This window comes from Gadus macrocephalus, chromosome 10, assembly GCF_031168955.1.
Source record: "Gadus macrocephalus chromosome 10, ASM3116895v1".
Classification (NCBI taxonomy): domain Eukaryota; kingdom Metazoa; phylum Chordata; class Actinopteri; order Gadiformes; family Gadidae; genus Gadus; species Gadus macrocephalus.
The window spans coordinates 6,986,289-7,007,895 of NC_082391.1; the positions used below are offsets into that span (position 1 = coordinate 6,986,289).

At 44.0% G+C, this 21,607-nt stretch overlaps 1 protein-coding gene across 3 annotated transcripts in view; it reads left to right on the forward strand.

Moving 5' to 3' along the window:
- The window catches only part of pcdh11 (protocadherin 11), a 141,880-nt gene that overhangs the window by 20,708 nt on the left and 99,565 nt on the right, over nt 1-21,607 (forward strand). Inside the window, exon 4 of one of the 3 annotated variants that reach the window (XM_060063380.1) lies at nt 232-2,567. The exons of the other annotated variants lie outside the window; for them this stretch is intronic. Within the exon in view, the coding sequence (XP_059919363.1) occupies nt 232-309 (78 nt within the window). The 3' untranslated portion in view covers nt 310-2,567. Of the gene's footprint in view, nt 1-231; nt 2,568-21,607 lie in introns of those variants that run through there. 3 annotated transcript variants of the gene reach the window in all.

Genomic DNA, 21,607 nt, shown 5'->3' on the forward strand with positions numbered 1-21,607 from the left:
GATGTAATGATTGGCTACGACTGCATGCTCTGATAAGTACAGGAATAAAACAAAACGCAAAATCTGTGACACTTGCAACATTCTTCAAGGAGACCTGACAAGATTAACACTTTGACTGTCAGCCATGCCTTGAAGAATGCTTCACTTATTATTTTGCAGCCTAGGTTGCACAGAGCTCAATGATATTGTAACGACAATCTCCCTATATCTGTCTGTCTCTCTATATTTCAGGAGACGGCTCTGAAACCACCACACTATGGCACACTCTGTGGCACAGCCCGCTCCCACAGGATTAAAATCAATCTCTAGCTCCCACCCACCTCAGGGGAGGAAAACAAAAGCAAGAGGGAGGGATGAGAAAAGAGAGGGGGAGAAGGGCAGAGGGAGGAAGGAATGAAGCAAGGAAGGAAGGAGAGAACTGCGAAGAGGTGAAACAAGTTCTTACTGTCTCAACAGCCTCAAACTCTGCCTCCTCGCTCAAGTGGCCCGGGGTCGGGGAGGGGGGGGACAACATGCACTTGGATTGCCGTTTAGCGGGGGGGGGGGTGGGGGGGATCACAGATGCCCTCAAACTTGATGACGCTCCTCTTTCATGGTGATGCTGAACTGCTTTACCCAGACCCCTCCCCACACTATAGGTTCACTTCCCTGCTTTGTCAAGGACGATGCGCTTGGAGGTCATAAAAAACTAACTTCCAAACTCAAGTCCCACCCCTCCTCCACCTCCACCACCACCACAACCACCACAGACCGCTCTGTAAAATAAGGAAAACACAGTCAGCAGACTTGTACAAAGTATGTTTATATGTATGTGTGTATGTTTATCTATCACAGAGTTGATGGTGTTTATATTTATTGGTTATTATTTGATTTTATTGCTTTGAAAATTGCCACGTGGACAATTTATTTTCTTACATGATGTTTTTGTATGCTTTAGTAGCTCTTTCTGGGCTCGCAGAGCTTGTGACAAATAGTGTTTTGTTTTTATTAAATGCTGCAAAGTCTACAATGAGGCCTATATCAAGTGTTTTATGCCCACCTCACAGTTTTACCTTTTTTTACTTTTGGTACAAATATTGCCCTTTCTTGTGTCCCCCACTTTTGATGCCACTAAACGCATTTCATCAATAATGTGGCTGACGTTAGAGAGCAACGCATGGCCCCCAATACAACGGTACCACTTAATTAGTTGTGCATCACCACCACCCCCCCCTCCACACACACACACACACAAACACACCCTTGTGGTATGCTCTCGAAGTGGTCAGAATAGCGAGCGGAGAAGTTGAATAGTCTAAGCAAAGCCACAATGTCACAAGACGAAACGGCAAGTCCTGTAAACAAAAGCTGTTGATGGAGAGCAGGAATAGCTGAGGTGTCGCACTAAGCTTGACCTTTGTGGGTGTCACACTGACCAATAAGCCGGGGTTGACTTATCCTGTGGAGAGAAAAGGAGATAGAAATGAAGAGGAAAAATTGCGTTATTAAAAAATAGAAAAAGAAATAAAACAAGAACTCAGATTGCGAAAAGCAGAACAAACACAAATCCTCAGGCAGTCTTTAACAGAATTTGACTCAGTGGGCTTCAGCACAAATTAGCTTAATTCTGTGCACTTATTTATATTCACCTTATTTATTAAAGTGACAGTTTAAGATAGGGAATGCAATGCAACACCAAATCGAGAAGGTAATCCAGTCTCCAACCTAAAAGCAGCAATAAAAAGGAAACACTCGACAAGAACAATCCACTGTAGTGCACTTACTTCCCTCGAAGCGCACAAACGTTTGCCTCCGCTGTATTCCCTCACATAGAATATATAGAACACTTTATTCACTTCCACACCAGTAACTTGATGGTAAGCAGCATTGTTGTCCAGTAGTCCTGTTTATTGGTAAGCCTAAGAATGCTTCAATAGGTAAAGCCCAGGGGGCTATGCAGTACATATATATGTATAAATATATTAATATACAGTTTATAGCCATAGAATTAAAACCATTAAAATAGACATGGCCTGCATAATTGAGTTATTTAGGGTGGCATTGACCGGCAGCCATTTTTCTAAATGTGTATTATATACAACACAACAATTAAAACTTGTCCAGAAATCAGTTTTTTTGTCTTATTATCTGAATATGGTGTTAGAAGATGATGTCTACTTTAAAGCTTTTAATTTTATATCTTACCTCATAGCGAGTGACATTGCTGTATCAGGAGGAGGTGTGTTCATGTAATTATGGTATCAAACGTATTCTCCACTGCGTAGGAGTCCAGAGTATGGTCTATACATAGCATCCTAGCACTGTGTAATGGTTAGATTTGCCTGATCTTTGGGGAAAAATACAAAAAAATAGAAAAACATCACAAAAAAATAACAATGACACCCATATATGGGTAAACTTGTACGGGAGACAGATAAACTCACTTTTATTCAATGTGAAATACAATCCGCACCTTACAGGATCTTTGTAATTGACTTTGAGTTGCCGGTGTGTTGAGAAAAATGTAAAATGTTTGGTTTATGTATGTGTGCGCTTCTGAAATTGATTAAAGTCTTTTTGCATTGTAATTTTATTTCCATGACTCTTATTTTTCATCTAGGGGAAAAACAAACAAACCAAAAAAGATGATATTGTTGTGCATAAATAAGCATTATCGCATATCTTCCATTTCCCTCATTTAAAAATTGTTTAATTTTGCAGAGAGCATAGTATTTCGTTAATATATGCTAGAAAACTAATTATAGAAATGCCGATGCTATAATGAACGGGTAGAGCATAAAAATACATATTTCCTAGGACCCCCTGAATGTGCTGTACTGATCCAGCACTAGAGCCAGACCGGTCGTGTTAAAAGTGTGCTTTTGCAGTGTTACAACTTTAATTGGCTCATCACTGAAGCTATGCAGAATATTTTTCCTTTTCCCCTTCTGTTCCGTGCACCAACACAAGCCAACCAGTGGGATGTGACAATGATACCGTTTAGATACACATCTCTCATTAGGAACAGATTACAGCAAAGAAGTTATGGAAATTTCTGTGTGAGAAAATACATCCTTTGAAGTGCACAGGCAGAAAACAAAAAGAAAAGTCTGAATAGTTATTTTTTGGCTTGCTGATAATGATCATGTGATAATAATAATAATAATAATAAGCTTGCCTCTATGATGTACAGTATGGCTTAAACACACTGAAACAAAGCACACATAGCAAATCAGAGAGATGGAGGGGGGATCAAACCGGAGTTGTTACTGGGGCACAGCGATCAAAGGTGTTGAAAGCCAGCCTGATGCTGCCAGCTAATTTTATCCCGAAATATACAAGTAGCGGTGCACACAGGTGTGCTTAGTGTCCTCACGCCTTCTGTAGGCGTACAAACCAATGTCAACCTGCTAATAATAGCATAATGTTCACTTGATAAATGCCTCGTTCTCACATGGTCCAGCAAAGCACACTTTTAGAGCAGAATTAATAAGCATTGGGTCTGATTTCCAACGAGTTGTTGTGGCTCATTAAGGTTATGGACTGTTCTCAAAATCAAACCAAAGTTTATTAGTACAGTGCACTTATATGGATTTATAAATATTTATAAATAAATACCTTTTGATTTGGCTACAATATGCACAAAATGTTGTCAGTAAAGCAAACACTTGCTATGTGAGCCATCATAATTACAGTTCCTTAAAACCTATTTGCTTTTCTTTCTATTTTCTCACCATTTCCATTTTCCTTGGATGCATAAACAATTGTTCCCGGGTTTCTCTCGTTCGTAACATGTGCTTGTGATTTCGTTATAATCTTCAGAGGAGAATGTACACTCATTTGAGCTTGTCATTGAAAAGAAACAAAAGAGACGTAAAGTTTTCCCTGCTTTGTATTGCGGAATGTCACCAAGAGGCTCGGTTGACTGCTGTCCTGACATGTCCATTAATTATTCATGAGGATGTAGAATTCAATTTCATGTAACGGCCCTGAAAGCGAGTCATGTATAGTCAGTTTGATTACAGATAATGCAATGATATGTCTGTGGGCAGAAAAACACATTTCATATTATTCTAAACACACACACACACACACACACACACACACACGCACACACACGCACGCACGCACGCACACACACACGCACGCACGCACGCACGCACGCACACACACACACACACACACACACACACACACACACAAAGACATAAAGACACACATACTCACGAGCGCACAACCAAGCAAACATAAAGGGAACAAAGCACGAGGGGCAGAGTGTGCACCTCCGTACATTGAGTGTGTGTGTGTGTGTGTGTGTGTGTGTGTGTGTGTGTGTGTGTGTGTGTGTGTGTGTGTGTCTGCTAAATGTTTTCACAACAAAATTTTCTTGCATGGTGTAAGGCTCATTAAAGTCAGTCCCACTTTTACTAACCTTGATGTACCTTCTCGCTCCAAATACCAATACAGTGACATTCCATTTTTTATTAGAATCTTTAGAGTGAGGCAACTCTATTTTGGCACCAAGTGTGAATGTCGGCACGGGGACCCAACCTTGTGACTTTCCTCAACCTTGAGCATGTAATCACTGTGATCCTATTTGTTTGTGATATCATCAGTAACTTCCCTTTATTATGTAAATGTAACATTATGCCCGGCGTTATTCCAGAATCTGTCTGGGTAAAATTTCAGAGATGCTAGCAGTGATAACAAATGCCCATTCTTCCTTCACATTACGTTGATTTATACGACGCCCACACAGTCCACCGAGATCATGTTGTCATCTGGTGCACAAATGACAGACTGACACTAACCAGCTCCATAAATCCTGCTTATTGTCTCTGCTTGGGCGGCAAAGGGGCCATTTGCGCCGCCATTGCGGTGTGGAAACGGGAAGAGTTAATGGGATTCTTCAAAAGGACAGTTTGGGCTCATCTAATTGGTGCTAAGGTGCAAATCTATGCAGGAATAATAGATCACTTCCTCCTTAAAAAAAGAAGAAGAATGACATAATTTCAAGTTTTATCTGTCATAATTACCCAGAGTTCCTTGCAGTTCAATAGTTGTGCGTGTGTGTGTGTGTCGGTTCTGAATTAAGAAAGAAACAGCCTGCCCCAATTCCTTTGCCTTTCCGGATGCATCCATTGGTCAAGGTGTCCGGTGGGAGATTCTAACGATTTAGCCGAGCACCATGTGTATCTGGGGTGGGGGGTTGGGGGGGGGGACATGGGAGCCCTGAAGCGGCTCCCTAAGCAGGGGCTATTTTATGCATGTGCTGTGCAGCGGTGCAGGAAACACGGCGATGCACTTGCTGTTGCACTACACTCAAGGCAACGCACAATCGGTGCCAAATCTGTGAGAGGCTGAATTATTCACTCACCCCCCGTAGCAGCGGCGGTCTCGCTACCTTTTGTGTGTGAGCAAGAATCAAATCAGTGTGGAAGACCGTGGAGTGGCTCTCATTCCGGATACACAGAGTGTAACGCAGCAGCCTGGAGATTGTTTTCATTGGAAACAATCCTGTTGATTAAAGCAGTGGTGACTGGCTGGTGGGGCTCTCAACTATACATTCGGATTGCTCCTACTCGTGTTTTTCCTTGTTCAAATGCATGATCTAAAAACAGCCCTGGTTCAGGGTAAGCAAATAGCACGCGGCTGTCAGTGAGGGGCTGTTCCTTTCAGGGGCGAGTGAAATCATGGCAATCGGTTGGTTTAATAATGGTTCAGTAGGTTGTGGCAATGCATCATGTGTGGACGTGTGTTCACTGGTGTTCCAAGGTTTTAGCAGGTTGTCAGTGCCTGATTGGTCTGTACCATTTATGTTACTCCAATGTGGTTAGGATAAGTGAGGTTAAGGGTACGACTCCCCCCTCCTCTGTACACATTTTTAGCCCCTTAATCACAGGGCTTTAAGGTTGTTTTTTGGGATGTCATGAGGTTTAACGCTAATCTTCCTAAAGCACAGAGACAAACACAAAGAGAGGTACACACAAATTAAGTTAACTTTTCTTGTTTTGTCTAGATTTTGTTTCCGTGTGTGTCTGTCTGTCTGTCTGTGTCTGTGTGTGACTCTGTATGTGTGTGTGTGTGTGTGTGTGTGTGTGTGTGTGTGTGTGTGTGTGTGTGTGTGTGTGTGTGTGTGTGTGTGTGTGTGTGTGTGTGTGTGTGTGTGTGTGTGTGTGTGTGTGTGTGTTATTATGAATTATAGTATTTGTTGGAACAAATAGACTAACTACAATAACTACATCTATATTCTGTTGATACCGGCGTCAAAGCCTAACCGTCCTAAGTCTATGTTTACCTTTATATTTGATTGTCACGTTATCCCCTCCACTCTGTGTGGTGCTACAGGGCTCCCACAGACAGCTCTCTGTGGAGCCATGTGCCATTGTTCACTGCGGCTTTCAGGCCTCAACGTGATCCAGACCCAATGACCTCATCCTGGACATTCCCTCAGATGCAGCTCATGGTTGAAGGGCTGCAGCCAGGTTAAATTAGTGCTAATGCTATTATTTTGTTTAAATATTGCATGCCAACAATCCCTAAGGTGGATGTTTAGGCTTTGAAGCTAATGAAACCAGCCGGGTCTTAAGGACCGATGGCAGAGAGGAGGGATCCTCAGTGCGTCTGCGGAGCTAGGCGGGAGGTGACTGCTTTAAGACTGTCAGACCGGCCGTGCCTGTGGCCCTCCTAATCCTAGGGAAGAATTTGTGATTTGCTTTTGTCTAAGAGATTTGGCGGGCGATAAGATGCCGGCCCCCGTCCTTAGAATAGCAGATAATCTGGTTTGAACAGAGGACTCAGGGGGTATTTATCCAGCCTTAACATTTGCCCGACCAGATGGCCCTGACTGGGGCGAGCGGCAACCCCCCAAACCCCGTCCATACCCCCACTGACTTCCTGCCCCCACGCCCCCCCCTCTTCTGCAATGGCCAGATCAAAAGAAAAAGGCCAAATGAAAAAAGAACAGTGGGACTATAATCAATGTTGTTTATTTTGCTGCTTGACTCCTTAAGTACTTGAGCCAGATTAGAGGCTTTCCAGCAGATTATCGGGACAGACCACAGACAATCGCCTTCCTCCATCCTAACAGTCTACCATCCACCCCGAAGAAGAAGGCAACTTAGAGTGCAGCCGGCTCCTTATACCTAATTAGGCCTGTTGCAAACCCTCTTACAATTAACCGGCCAGTGTGCTAATCAGAATTTCAAGACATCCCATTATTTATTTTTATTTTCTTTTATCAGCGGCCCAGTGGACTGGTCGTACCCAGCCGAGAGAACACACTCTCTGAGTGATATCTGCTAAGTAGCCTCCTTTGAACCGACCCGTCGACACACACTGCAGACCCACAACCCACTCGGGGCTAATCGTAACACTTTGGACAGAATGTGTGTGTGTGTGTGTGTGTGTGTGTGTGTGTGTGTGTGTGTGTGTGTGTGTGTGTGTAGTCAAAGGAGGTCAGTACACAAACAAAATACACAGACTGCCCCGCTTTTTCGTAAAGTTGTCACACACACCGAAATAAAAGAGGTTTATTTTCTCCCTGTCTTCGATTACACGAGGGAACGGCTGCCTTGTAAAACAAAATAGATGCCAGAACGTGTTCGTCTGCTACAGTCAATCTGCTAGAAGCTGCAGCACTACGCCTACCTGCAGTCTGTGAAACGCAATCGCTCTGATTACATGGAACGTATGAGCGTGACGATCGTAATACGTCCCATCTCTTATTTTGGTTTCCTAAAGCCCACCTCTCTAACCTTATGCCTCTGGCAGTCATCTCAGGCAGAAGTGGACGCCTGTAACAACAGCATTTGTCTAATGAGATCAGCCCATTGGCTAATTAGAGCTAAGAGCAGCATTAGTGCTCTTGAATGCTTTACATGCACAGAGCAACCATTCTGCCAAGGCATTCACTTTTTTTCTTTTTTTTTGTATTTAATTTAAATGGCATATTGTACCAGATGCAGAATAGATCAGATCAGATGCAGACAGAATCTGGAAACATTTTGTCTTCTCATCTTCGCTAAATAAATAATCAATCGATAAAATAATTTGAGTTGTCTTGATGGTAATAGAAAGATATCATAAGTACTAGAAGCACCAATGGACAGTGGGGGGGAATAAGGTCTCAGAACTCGTATTCTGTTTCATGAATTTATTTTCAGCCCTCCACCCATCTTTCGGGACTGGGTCCCGGTCAAGAAGGGATTCATAGTGTCCTTTGCAGAGTCAGACCTCAGACCCTTTGTCAGTGGTAATGTGCATCCGGGGCTAATTCCACTAGCTTGGCTCATTGGCTGTGCCAATTGCATTAGACAGTTGAGTCTTTGACTTGGAGCCAAGGCGTTGGCCTGGACAGCTCACACCAGCTTCAAGCTCCTTAGTTCGCTGATAAGGATATGTGATTGAGGGTTGTCTTATTAGGATGTGATTTCACTTACAAGGACACTTTTACTTTTCATATGTTGGAGAAAAAATGGAAAAGGGAAAAATTGTAAGGCTGAATAGATTCTGCATTAAATTATTGTATTCTCTCTGAAATCATATTCCACAATATACACACACAGCCTGACTACCGGAAAATGTGAGATATCAAAGAAAGGGTCAGGGGGATTGTGAACATTGGTGTTTAATAATGCATCTGAATCATTGGCCATCATAAAGAATGGATGTGCTCGCAATCTTGAAAGAGTGTGTGAAAGTTCTTCCTTTCAGAGGCCTTTCAGATAGATTAATCTAAGTTGTTTTGATCATCTTCAGCGGCACATGTTTTTCCTTCCTGAATGCCGAGTCATTAACTACTGGATTATATGTGTGCATTGCGGACTGAATGATGATATCATAGAATTTAGTGTGTGCTTCTCATGTAAACACTTTAATGTCATTCGTATTACAACAGCATGTTTTCATGTTAAATATTTATCGTCAATTACATATTTTATCGATTAATTTTCTAAGTAAAAGTGAAAAGTTTGACCTCAAGCGTTGTTATTCATACATCGTAGAAATGTTCTCTCCTTTTAAGATTAACTAAGAATAATACAATTCCCTTCCAATTTGCATTTAAAAACCTTCACTTCATAGACCCATCTCTATTCCATTTTGTAGCACATCTCCACGACCTCGCAGCTTTAAGTATTCTACTGTGTTACTGTGGTTGACATTGTATGCCGTTCCTCACCTAGCAGACAAAAGACAAAAGAGCCAACCTATCTGCGGGGAGATGTATTTCTGCTATGGACAAAACCGCAGCATATATTAGCTTCCCGGCGTAAGCACCCAGGCATCGGCCGGGTGTGTTGGGGGCCGGGAGGAAATGGACACCACTCCAGTGAATTGTGCCGACCTTATTGTATTGTGCGGATGATTGTGTTCTGCACCCAGAGATAATGACTGTGCCCTACTTTGACTTTCCGGCAGTGACCTGAAATAAGGCGTACAAGTGAAATCGGAGCTTGGATGAACCTGGAAGTGATTAAGGTCACCAAGACAACACCACATTTGTTTGACATCCCCCCCCTGACCCCCACCCTCCCCCCCTTCCATCACAACACCCCTGATTCTCATCGACCCTGCCTGTGTCGGCTGCACATCCTTGGAGAGCCTTTATAGGACTCCTCCAAAATGCAAACATCGACCATTTGTCATCCAGGGTAGTCCAAGTAAAGAATAGGAAACACACTCCAATGTGTCGATTAACACAATAAAGGAAATAACAATAAAACCTGGTCTAGACAAATATCCAAATGGCCAAGTGTGCTTTCCTCCATAACCAATTGCATCCACTATGACCATTAATGGTTGAGTGTTTTTGCGCTGTACAACAGCACAACAATATTGTACGCTGCATAATCAATGCAGTGGACACCCAATGTGCCTACTCGTGTCAAATATTGCTTTGCATTCTCTATGGATGCTGAGTTCACAAAGGGGAAGTCAGGGAGGTCACAAACAAGTTCAACGTCGGTATCAACAGAAGAAAGGAGATAATGCAGTGCCGCCAGTAATACAATGTCAATAGGTCAATGTCAGATGAATGAGACTATGCTTTGTTTGTTTACAGACAGGCTTTGTCTGGGTTTAACTGGCATCCAGCATTCCATTCAAATTAGACAATCCTGCTCTGCGATTCATTATTAAGCAGCAAGTCTGGGATTGCGGTTTGTGTGTACGGGTCTGGCTGACATGATGCATACCGCCTTAATGCATTGGGGAAAACATGGATAACATGAGATCATGGCCGGCCTCCAGAGGCGGGGTACACTGAGTGCTTCTCCCACTTGTTTTTCTGTCTTCCTATTCTGCTGGGGATCAGCACGCCAGTCCTCTGCCAGAGCCTTAGTGCTCAGGATGACAACGGCTCTTCCTCTGCTGTGCATATAAATCACTGTGTGACGTGTAATGAAATAATGAAGCGTGTTGCATACTTTATTTATTTATTAGTATTTTTGCATCAGAGAGAGAGACCGTTGGGACTCTTGGCTATTTTTAGACACAACAAAGAGATTGCCAGGGGTGTCCAGTTCCTCTTTCGCTTTAACTTCTGGAGTTATTTCCACTTGCTATTGTTATGCCGCCACCAGGCCCAGTGCTTAGACACAATTTGTGGGAGAATTAGACTCCGTAGTATGTGCCCCTCCAGGCACATACCATTACGCCTCCCTGGGAACAAAAAGATGGATGGTGGTTGTGTGGCTATTCATAAATGGGGCAGATTCAGGACCATGAACGTATCCATATATTTGCAATGGGACATAAATGCATTTCAGATATCTAATTGAGGTCCCCTTTGGCCGCACACTGTAGGATAAGTCTGTAGGATAAGTCTGGGCAGGAAGCAGGAAGTGCATTGTCGCTCAGTAAAATGGGGCAGTTGTTCACTCGGCAGAATGCTGGGGGTTTGTAGTGTGCTGTTCGCTTTTGGATAGCTTCACTGCAGTGCACACTAGAAGTTAAGAGCAGAGTTTAAAAAACGTATCACAGGGGTGTAGAAATAAACCTTTTAGGTACCTAAGCCTAATCGCCGAATCTTACTCCCTTGGCCTCTGACCTTTTAAAACCAACCCTGATTTAATCCCACTGTTTCCTTGTTGTGTGTGTGTGTGTGTGTGTGTGTGTGTGTGTGTGTGTGTGTGTGTGTGTGTGTGTGTGTGTGTGTGTGTGTGTGTGTGTGTGTGTACTTATGTGTGTGTGTGTGTGCTTCTACCTTTGCAAGTTATCTTTTTTCATGGTTCTTTTTTGAAGTTATGAGACACATTCATGAAGGATCCCTTCAGCCAGGCGGTTGTCTTCAGCGCTAAGCTCTACAAGGGATGAATCCCGTTAAAACACCATTACCGTTCCTACCGCTCACTGCAATATTTGACATGGAAAATGTGAATCTACGGATCCGGTGTGATCGAATCTTCTACTCACTCGTATGTATTCCCCGTTATTTCTTGAAAGGAGCAGAGAGGGACGATCATGCCATTTCCTTCTCAGATCGGTAGGTATTTCCACCCTCCGAAGTCATTTGAATGATTTGTGGTAATGCGGATCATGTCCTCATAAGTTGAGACACATTCTCCTCCTTTCCTCCCGGCAGGTGAAGGCATTCTGCCGCTGGCGGCCCTAATGTTCTGGCGGTACCGTATGCTTTTGCACGGCTGATCCTTTCAGAGGGCAGGGAGGCTGTTTTGACACGTGCTGCCAAGCCGCACATTTGGAATTACTGATAATGCACGGGACTTCCTGTTCCCTGAAGAGCATCTTTAGTGTGAGTGTAGGAGCAATGTTGCCTCCATCTTACCTCAATATTTCAGCCCAATGTATAGAGTTTGGATTCCATAAATGGCAGACCCCCCCAAAAATAACGGAGGCGAAAAGTGAAACCTGAAAGGAATTTCATGTCGAAAAAGTATCCCTGAAAAGAGCAGATTCCAAACTCTTCTATCTATCAGTGCTGTGGTTCTCCCCCTCATCCCTCAAACGGCTAACCTCCAAGGGGCTGGGGACTCTTCAGTTAAGACCAAGGAACTTTTCTATTGTAATGGAGAGAATACTGTGGAGAATGATAGGAATTGTGAGTAGTATGCTGCTGGAGTAAAGTTAAAAGGAGAACAAGCCCAATGGAAACCCTGGGAATAATTCAATTTGATTTAAGACTCTGTCGCGTCCTACAGCAAGGGGATTGACCGCAGCCCAATGAATTAAAATTCATGAACTACTGAAGAGTGAGCTCTTCATGAGGAATATGAATATGAGACCATTTTAAAGTAGGCTATGGTGATATTATTTCATTTTAATTCCCAATAAATTAAGCTATTAGTTTACCTTAAATTAAAAGCAGAAGGGCTCCCTGGGAGATATCTGATCCGCTGTGTAACTCATTTAACAGTTGGTTAGGAGCCCCTCTGTTGAGCTCCAGCCAGCTGAAATCAGGATATCGGCAAGTCTTCGACAGCCTCCTGGTTCCAATGTCTTCCCTGGGTCCTGTGAGCGGAACATAAGTATCTATAATGAAGGGAGAGAAACGAAAACCTAAACGCATCTCAAGAGAAGCGTCATGGGGACCGCAGCAACGCAGCTCGAGAAGCAGAGCGGGGATTATAAGGAGACACAGAGGCATGATGCGCTCTGTGTCTCCACGTTCAGGATATGCTAGCCTGTGAGGAACACACACACACACACACACACACACACACACACACACACAGACACACACACACACACAATCACACACACACACACACACACACACACACACACACACACACACACACACACACACACACACACACACACATAGCATAGTCGGTAATGCATTCTAGCCACAGGAAATCAATAGAAAATCCAGTATTTTACTTTCACACATCTACAATACAAATAACTCATTTGTCAATTGTGCTTAAAGAGGCATACAATGGCAGAATAGAGAACATTGGGTTGCTGGGATAATCCCTCAGAAGATTTAGCCTGACGTTGCCTTAAGGAATAGAAGGGAACAAGCAGATCCTTTAGGTCCCACCCACCTCTCTCTCTCACTCTCTCTCTCTCTCTCTCTCTCTCTCTCTCTCTCTCTCTCTCTCTCTCTCTCTCTCTCTCTCTCTCTCTGCCTCCATGAAAGCAGAGTTATCACGGCTGCGATCCAATTTTTTTGTTGTATTGTGTTCTTTGATAAACCAATTAATCCGTCAAGTGAAAAGATGTCAGCTCAGATTAGGCCTTTCCAGTGAGCTCAGCTCCTCCCGTCTGCGGCCCGGGGCTACGCAGCGTGATGCTACGTGTGTTAGCATCTTTATCAGCACATGTATCTCAGCCTGTATGAGTATTCCTACACATATCTGTTCCTGTGGGAATGTGTGGGATGCATGTGTGTGTGTATTTGTCTGTGCATCTGTGTGTGTGTTTGTTTGAGCGTTGTTGTTTTAGTCGCTCTGTCAGGAGCCGCTGTTTCTTCGTGTCCATCCCCATGTTTTGGCTTGCTTCTCCCGAGCCTGTGTGTGTGTGTGTGTGTGTGTGTTTCTGTGTGCGTGCTTGTGTGGATGTGTTTCTGTGTGCCTGTGTGTGCAAACTTCTGTGTGTGTATATATAGATGTGTGTGTCTATGTGTGCCTCTGTGTGTGTGTGTGTGCGTGCCTGTATATATGGCGTTGGCTTCTTTATGTATGCCTCTGTGTGTTTTTGTGTTTTTGTGTGTTTGTGTTTGTGTGTGTGTGTTAGTGCGGTCCTATGCGTTTCCGCGTGTCCGCCTACGGTTGTGTTAAATGACGGCGCTCCGTCTTCCTCTCCTGTGTGGGAGACTTTGATTTGTGAGCAGATCGCACAATGCCTCCCCACCGCGGCTCAGCCCTCCATCCCCCCCAAGCCCCCCTCAGCCCCCCCCAGCCCCCCTCTAGCTTCTCAGCGAGCAGCCGGCTGCTGCCTGCACACCCAGGCCCACGCCAACACCTAGTAAACACCAATCACAATCAGGAGACATTCACTCCCTATCGCCTAATGAACACCCACCAAGCAGCACCAGCCACCTCCCCCCCCCCCCTCCCCCCTGTCTCCTCTCGGCCGTATTCTACGACCACATCAGTGCCCCCGATGTATGGGGTCTCTGATGTGGTCTGATATGCACCCCAGCGCTGGGGACCGGCGCTCGGTGGAGCGAGAGATTTGGCTGTAAATGGAAAAAATCTAAAATCTAAAAGAAAGTGCTTCCCGGATAATGAGTGCTCCTGTTCTCCTGGAGGGTGTTCTCCTGGAGGGTGTTTTCCTGGGCCGACCCTTTGTCCAGCTGAGTCGGAGTGGCGGCTGAGGGTTCAATAAGGTCCCGGTTAAGCAGCGGTTACAATGCCCAGCCCTCAGGGAATTGATTTTTCTTTTTCTGTTATTGTTCTATTTTTTTGTGCCGAGGTGGCCGAGTTGGGGGGGGGGGATTGGGGTGGTGTGGTGTAAGCAGACCTGGTGACTGATCTGTCCACAAGTTAGGAGATTAGAGGGCCTGGAGAACTGATTGAGCATGTCCCAACCATTTATTTAGCATCTTTCAGCGGCTGGGGAGGAGAGGAGGGGGGGCTCGCCAAAGGTAGAGCCTCTGTTAACCAGGCGGAAAAAAACAAAGATGCCAGCAGTTGGTATGGCTCTGTGTGTCTGTTATGCCTAATGGAATATATCAATTCCAGGGCTGTTGTTAGGAGGAGGGGTGGGGCTGGTGGCGGGGGAACGGTTCACAATTACACGAACAAACCCTAGTCAAAAAGCTTTTTATTTTTATTATTTATTAAAAAATAATGCTCTCTCCCTCTTTCTCTCTCTCTTTTCTCTCCATCGGTCTTCTCTTCTCAATGTAGTTGCTTGAGTGCTGTCACTGGCAACTCCTGTGTGTGCTATTTAGCAAAAGTGCATTTGCAGTTTGAAGAGCATCCCAAGATAATGGTGGCTTCTAATTGCATTACCTGGAGGAGACTGATGGCGCCGGTTAGAACGGCTGGCCTCAGTTCAGGCTGTGTTGAAGACAAGTGCATCTTACAGGTTATACATCATGTTGCTAACTGGAACCTTCTGTTGACTAAGTGATTCCTTGACAGCACCGCAATGTTGCCGCACATCCCCCCCCCCCCCCCCCCCCCCCCCCTCAAAGTAATAGCATGACCAGCCTTTACTGAAACAACAGAAACATAACAACCTCTCCAAAAGTTGTGAAATAAAGATAAAACAATGGCACAGCATCTCTTCCAGATCTACCGTGTCTGTGAACTAATACGTCTTTATTCTGCTCCGGTGTCTGTCGAATGACAGATTCATCCAGCTTCCTATATTCACTTGCATTTGTCTTGGTTTACCAACCAGCCAGTAGCCTCCTGTCAGCACAACACCGAGGTCTGTTTCAGAGTATGACGAAGACTTAAGTTCTGTGTATTTCATCCTATGAGAGGAGAACACAGATAGACAACACAAATTGACTCTGTTTAGTCTGGCTTTTATCGGGATTAGAGACGTCAGCATTATGTGCATCTCCAATCAGCTGCAGGCTGCACAAACCTCTTGTGTGATTGGATACGACAATAAAGCTTACGCTTCCAAGCAACTTCTGTCATCCATTTGGAGGTGTAGACTGAAGGGCTCTATTTTTTCATAAATGCATTTAAACTTTAATTTATTATTTTTCTTTTTGGTTATGCTATTTCAGAGAGGGACTCATAGTGAGGTGGTAACAGGGGCGTAGGAACGAGGTTAACATTGGAGGGGACACATATCGGAAACCTGACAGATCCATTAATGGTCCGAAGAGAAATATGTCATAAATGAACTACACTGCAAAACATTCACAATTGTATTTTATTCTTCTAAAAATATACATTTGTAAAGGAAAACACATTTTGAATGGCAGTATTGAACTGATACATATCAAATTGCAGGCCTTATCCTACAGGTTTGTAGACTGATAAATAACATGGGAAGAATATTGATCTAAATTTGAATTCGTATTTTCTGAATACCTTTTCTTTTCTTAGTTGGATCTTATGCCTCAATGAACACACAGGCAAAGGTTAAGGTTAAAGGGAAAAACAGCATCAAGAATTTTAACATATACACCAACTTGTTTTTACTCTCGAGTAGCCCTATGTTCCACATTTCCACTAACTAATTGGTGTGTGAAGGTAAACGAAAACGACATTAGAATGGATGTAATGAACTGATAAACTGATAAATTACTGTGTAGTTCTGATACAAATAAAAGCTAGATAGCACTGTAGTGTTATCCAACAGGGTCAAACGTGCCATGGCACACAAAAGGTTGAAAAACAATGGCCTAGGCAAAAGAGCCAAAATGTTTTCTCCTCCTGTAATTTGCAGCCACGAATTGCTTGCAAATTGAATTCTTGTCTCATCAGCCAAATTCCCATGAATATGAGGGGGCCGCATATTTTTCGAATATGCCGCACTTTCACAGCATAAATTGCAGATTTCCGCGCAAAATATGGGGGGCTTGCATGATTTCATAATCCCTGCATTTTCGTTGCAAAAAAGTCACATATATCTTAGCAGAATGTTGAAAAATGTTGCGTTTACTTCACACAAGAGCAGCCATTTCCCCCTGTTGCCATGGGAACGTTAAGAAGTGACGTAATTACGCGACGTGAACGTAATCGAAAAGTTGCATTTTTCGCAAGTTCCCGCATTTATTCGCAAGTTCCCGCAATTTTTGCAAGTTCCCACAATTTCATAGCATAAAATTAGATTTTGGGCCGCAACAATCACAAAAAATTGCCGCATTTTACTGGAGGGACTGCTGTAGCACCTACCTGCAACTCTGCAGTGCTGGCTTTCCCTGATTCAACCTCACTAATGTCCAGCTGGACTTCATCTGAACTCTAATATGAAAGCAGTGGAGATTAATAAGGCAGAGAAGAATACTGATGGGATTGTCAAGAACAAGGGAAAAACATAGAGACAGACTAACTCCTTTCTAGATGTGGGATATGTGTGACGTAACTCGTTTTCAAGTGACATGGGTTAAGTTGATAGAAAAATAATGTTATTTTTACACTCACTTAAATCAAATCGCTTTTTGTCCTTCACTTTACTGTAAAGTCCGCCAGTAAACGTTGGCTAGTAACGTTCATAATAACAACTTTTACCTAGCAAGAGTGTACTAGTTATGTTGAATCACAACTACATCTAAACATCAACAACTCTAACGTCTGAAAATATAATTATCCTCCTGGATAAAATTATGACCAACTCACATTTCCTTTCTTTTGTTTCTTCCCCTGGAGAAAGAAATCATTTAAACTGCGCTGCTGCTGTCTTTTCATCGGCTCTAACCGGTCGCGTTAGCTGCAGACACCCGCATCTCAAACAGTCTTGCGAGACAGCCGTATTCACGCGAGATTGCGAGATCACGAGATCACGGGATTAGTGTGGCAGCGATCAGCAGCGGTAAACGCGGCGCTTACGTCCCCGGTGGAAATCAGGCTTTATGCTCCCAACTTAGCCTTCCAGGCAGAGATTCAAAGGCGTTTCCAGCCTGAAGGCCTTAACCCCCAACCGCCCCCAACCCTGCGCGCTGCCTTAAAGGCTCCGTGGGGGGCATACAACGCCATACATGGGGCCGGTGACAAGACGCTGTGTTGCACTTTCAAAATAAAAGCAAGTGAGTAAAATATTAAAAAATCAGATATTTTGCGGTATAATTTTTGGGTGGGACAAATGCGCCTGTCTCGAAAATTGGAGGGGACGTCCACCGTCCCCCCCGGTTCCTACGCCCTTGGGTGGTAATGAGCGAGAGAAGGCTGGGGATGGAGGAGGAGAGAGGAGAGGTGCTGTAGAAGGCAGGTACCATCTTATGCCAATCACAGCATGGTGTTCTTACATGTTGTCTTGTAATATCAAAACTGAGATCGAGAGCTTCTCAAGATGTAGCCTTCATTCGTTCAGTTTCAAACTATGGTTAAAGAATGAAGGTTTTTAGAGTCTGAGTCATTCACTCCTAATTGGTGCATCTGAGTATTTTAGTGTGCGGTTGTGTTAGAGAGTACGTATGTTTGTCTGTGTGTGTGTGTGCCTGTGTGCGCGTGTGTGCGTGTGTGTGTGAGTGGTCTTGACGACACTTCAGGCACAATCGTGCGCCTACTCTTTTGTCTCCTTCTCACACCCACATCCAACCCCTATTCCCACTTTAGTCCGTCTGTCTCTCTCTCTCTCTCTCTCTCTCTCTTTCTCTCTTTTTCTCTCTCTCTCTCTCCCTCTCTCTCTCGCTCTCTCGTTCTCTCGCACTCTCTCTCTCTCTCACTCTCTCTCTCTCGCTCTTTTTCTCCCTCATACTCTCTCTCTCTCTCTCTCTCTCTCTCTCTCTCTCTCTCGCTCTTTTTCTCCCTCACTCTCTCTCTCGCTCCATTTTCTCTCTCCCTCTCTCTCGTTTCTCCCCTTCTGGTTAATTCCCGTTCACTCACAAACCCCCTCCCTCCCTCCCCACATTTTGTTCTGACTCACTTCCTACGGAGACCGAAATGTCTGTGGACATTTATAGACAACATTAATGTGCGCGGAGGATGCAAGGCCACAGCTTGCATCCCCTCCACCGTGGCGGCAGAACAGGAGGGATAAAAAATAAAACCCACAAGCGTTCCACAGCGCATTCTGCTGTGTGAAGTGAAAAAATAAGCTGTGTTTGAAGTTCTCATTGGTCTTTAGGGAGTCCCACCTATTGGGGACTGTTAACCTTTCACCGTTTTGTTATGAAGCAAGTGAGTTCCATTAAAATGCATAATGCATGAAGAGCAGCGATTGTGCGCCATTGATCAGCACTTGAATAAATTGAGTTGAAATACTATTAACATAACCAGTTACGCTTAAAGTGAGATGAATAAAGTGCAATGTTACACCTGCAAAAATTAGCTGCCATTAGTTAGGGCTTCGTAATGGTTAGAGTGGCCAGGCCAGCTGTAATAATCCATAATTTCAGCTATTTGGGAAATGAGCTGTCCCCTGCTTTCTGCTTTTGTTTGGCTGTCAACAGCTTTTTGCAGTTTTGTATTATTGCTTTTTTATTCGATTTTCTATTTGATTTGCGTGGATTAGAGTGCATGTTATGTATTCACTGGTGTGGCCGAGTGCACTCAAAGTCCTTCATCACAACTTGAGCAGTATAGACAGTCAAGGTCACGGTGCTTATTTAATTCCATACAAAAATAATGTATTCTCTACCACGTATAATATAATTCACTTTGTTTAAATTTAAATTTCATCTACACTGAACCAACCAAAGCTGGCTTTTCATTTCAGCTGACACTTATATAAGGATATCTGGACTAAAAAGCTCCATCCTACACAAAGAAGTCCTATAGCAGTAGTAATGTTAGCAGGCCAAATACTGTCTAGTATCGACCAGTGATGGCTTTTCCTTTTGACATTATATTTGTGGCCTTCTACCAAATGCTCCAGCACACAGTTGTAGTGGTAGTCGTAGAGGCAGTAGATGTCGTAAAATTTAGCATCGGCTAGCATCACGTAGCAAGCCTTCCTCACAAACACTCCATGCCTACAGTAGTAGGGGCAATTTGATCTAGTATCGAGTTAATACGTATACCTATATTTGTATTATCAAACGTTCCAGAAGTCATAATGCTAGCAGTCATATCTTCTCGTATCGACTAACATAATAAGTACCATTTTACTACCAAACAGCTCAGCCTACAGTATAGTACTCCTAGAATCTACTTCGATAATTAGTATATTGTCCAACCAAAAACTTCAGCTTGGAGTTCTATAGTAATACTAGTTACTACAGAACTAGTATTACTAGTTCTGTAGTAACTAGTAATACTACATGGTATTGGTAGCACTGACCATGTTAATAACTGTACTACTATAGTACTACTATAGTAGTACTACAACTATTTATCACGGCATGTAATCCACTAACATCAGTAGGATATATCCGCGTAGCCTTCAAGGTGTCTCAGTGTGACCCTGCCTCAGTGCGACCCCCCCTCCCCTCAGTGTGGGGCTGGTCATCACAGGGCTCCCTTATGACCGCATACCCTCCATGCACTCTCCCTTCAATCCAGCATAGAGCATTTGCATGTTCCCCCCCTTTTAGAGCAATTAGGGAGCTGATCGCAACGTGACAGCTGGCCTCAGTCTACCACCCCCCGCTTCCTTAATGTGCACGCACCTCCTCATGGCTCCTTGTTTTTCTGTCCTCCACTATCTCCTCTCTGTCATCCCCCCCCCCCCATGTCTTTAGTTTTCTCTTTCTAGAATATGTAGGGCAATTAATTCCGCTGGATCCCTGGTAATACAACATATGTGTTTTCTAGATGAAACGCTAGGAGAGCTCTGTCACACACTCCGTCCCGCGCAGACTGAGGTTGACCCAAATTAAAAGACGACAGCAACCCCCGCTCCCCCAGCACATAACACACACGCACACACACATACACAATCACAGCCTCCCCACCCCCCTTGGATCTTACCAAACCCCCCAACACAATGTCAGAGGACGACCGCCCTCCAAATTAAATAGTAATGCGACTGTGACTTACATGCATCAGTTGACTTTTGGGTCCTGGCTTGCTTGGCTGCCTGGTACAACTAAGCAGAGGGTGCCGATGATGTTTAATGTCTGGGACTATTCATAAATACCAGAGCTTATCTCTCTGAATATACATAGATGCTGCCCCATTACCTTCATCAGGGTGACCAGGTAAACATTCCTCATGTTGAATCGCCATCTCACCTTAATCTCACTGTGAAACTACATTCCAGAACTCCAGAGTATTAATTGTTAATTGGTTTCTTTTCTTGAAGGCACAGAGTGCATCCAATATTCCCGGAGAAAAACAGATGCTAAACATTGTCTTGTTGTCTCACGTGGCAGAATCATCTTTTTCACCGGGAGTCCATAATGGGCTCCACAAGAGCTTGCTCCATTATTGTACCGGGGGCCCAGACTGCTGACCAATCCCCTCTAATGAAAACAAATGCAGTGGTGGCGGCGGCGGTAGAAGGCCGCTGCCGCGCGCCTCCCACCGGGTCCGCTGTCGTCTGGCTGTTAGCAGCCGGCCGCTGGTGGCCTATGCAGAATGGCAGGCTTGACAACCAAAGTGTGTCATTAGGGGTGGCTAGGTAAGCTGAGGGAGTCAAATGGTGTTCTCATGGCAAGTCTGTTGCTATTATAGATCACTGGAGCAGCTCAGACTTTAGGTAGGGATTTTTTTAGCTGAATGTATGTACCTCTCTATTGTTAACTATCTGTCTGTTTGTATGTGTGTCTGTCTGTCTATCTATCTTTGTATCTATCTATCTATCTATCTATCTATCTATCTATCTATCTATCTATCTATCTATCTATCTATCTATCTATCTATCTATCTATCTATCTATCCATCTATCTAGCTATCCATCAATCTTTGTAAATATTTAAATATTAATCAATCTTTCTCTCCGCCCACCCATCCTTCTGCCCGTCTGTCTGTTATCTGCCGGTCTATCTACCTCCTCTCTATCACAATATATATTTTGATCCATCTATATGTCTTTGTGCTGGCTCATCCATCTGCCTGTCTCTCTGTCCGTCTATGTGGACTGTCTCCTAGCACATTAGCCACTGTTTTGTGTATGTTGAGACGGTCTGATGTTGGTGCCTTCAGCG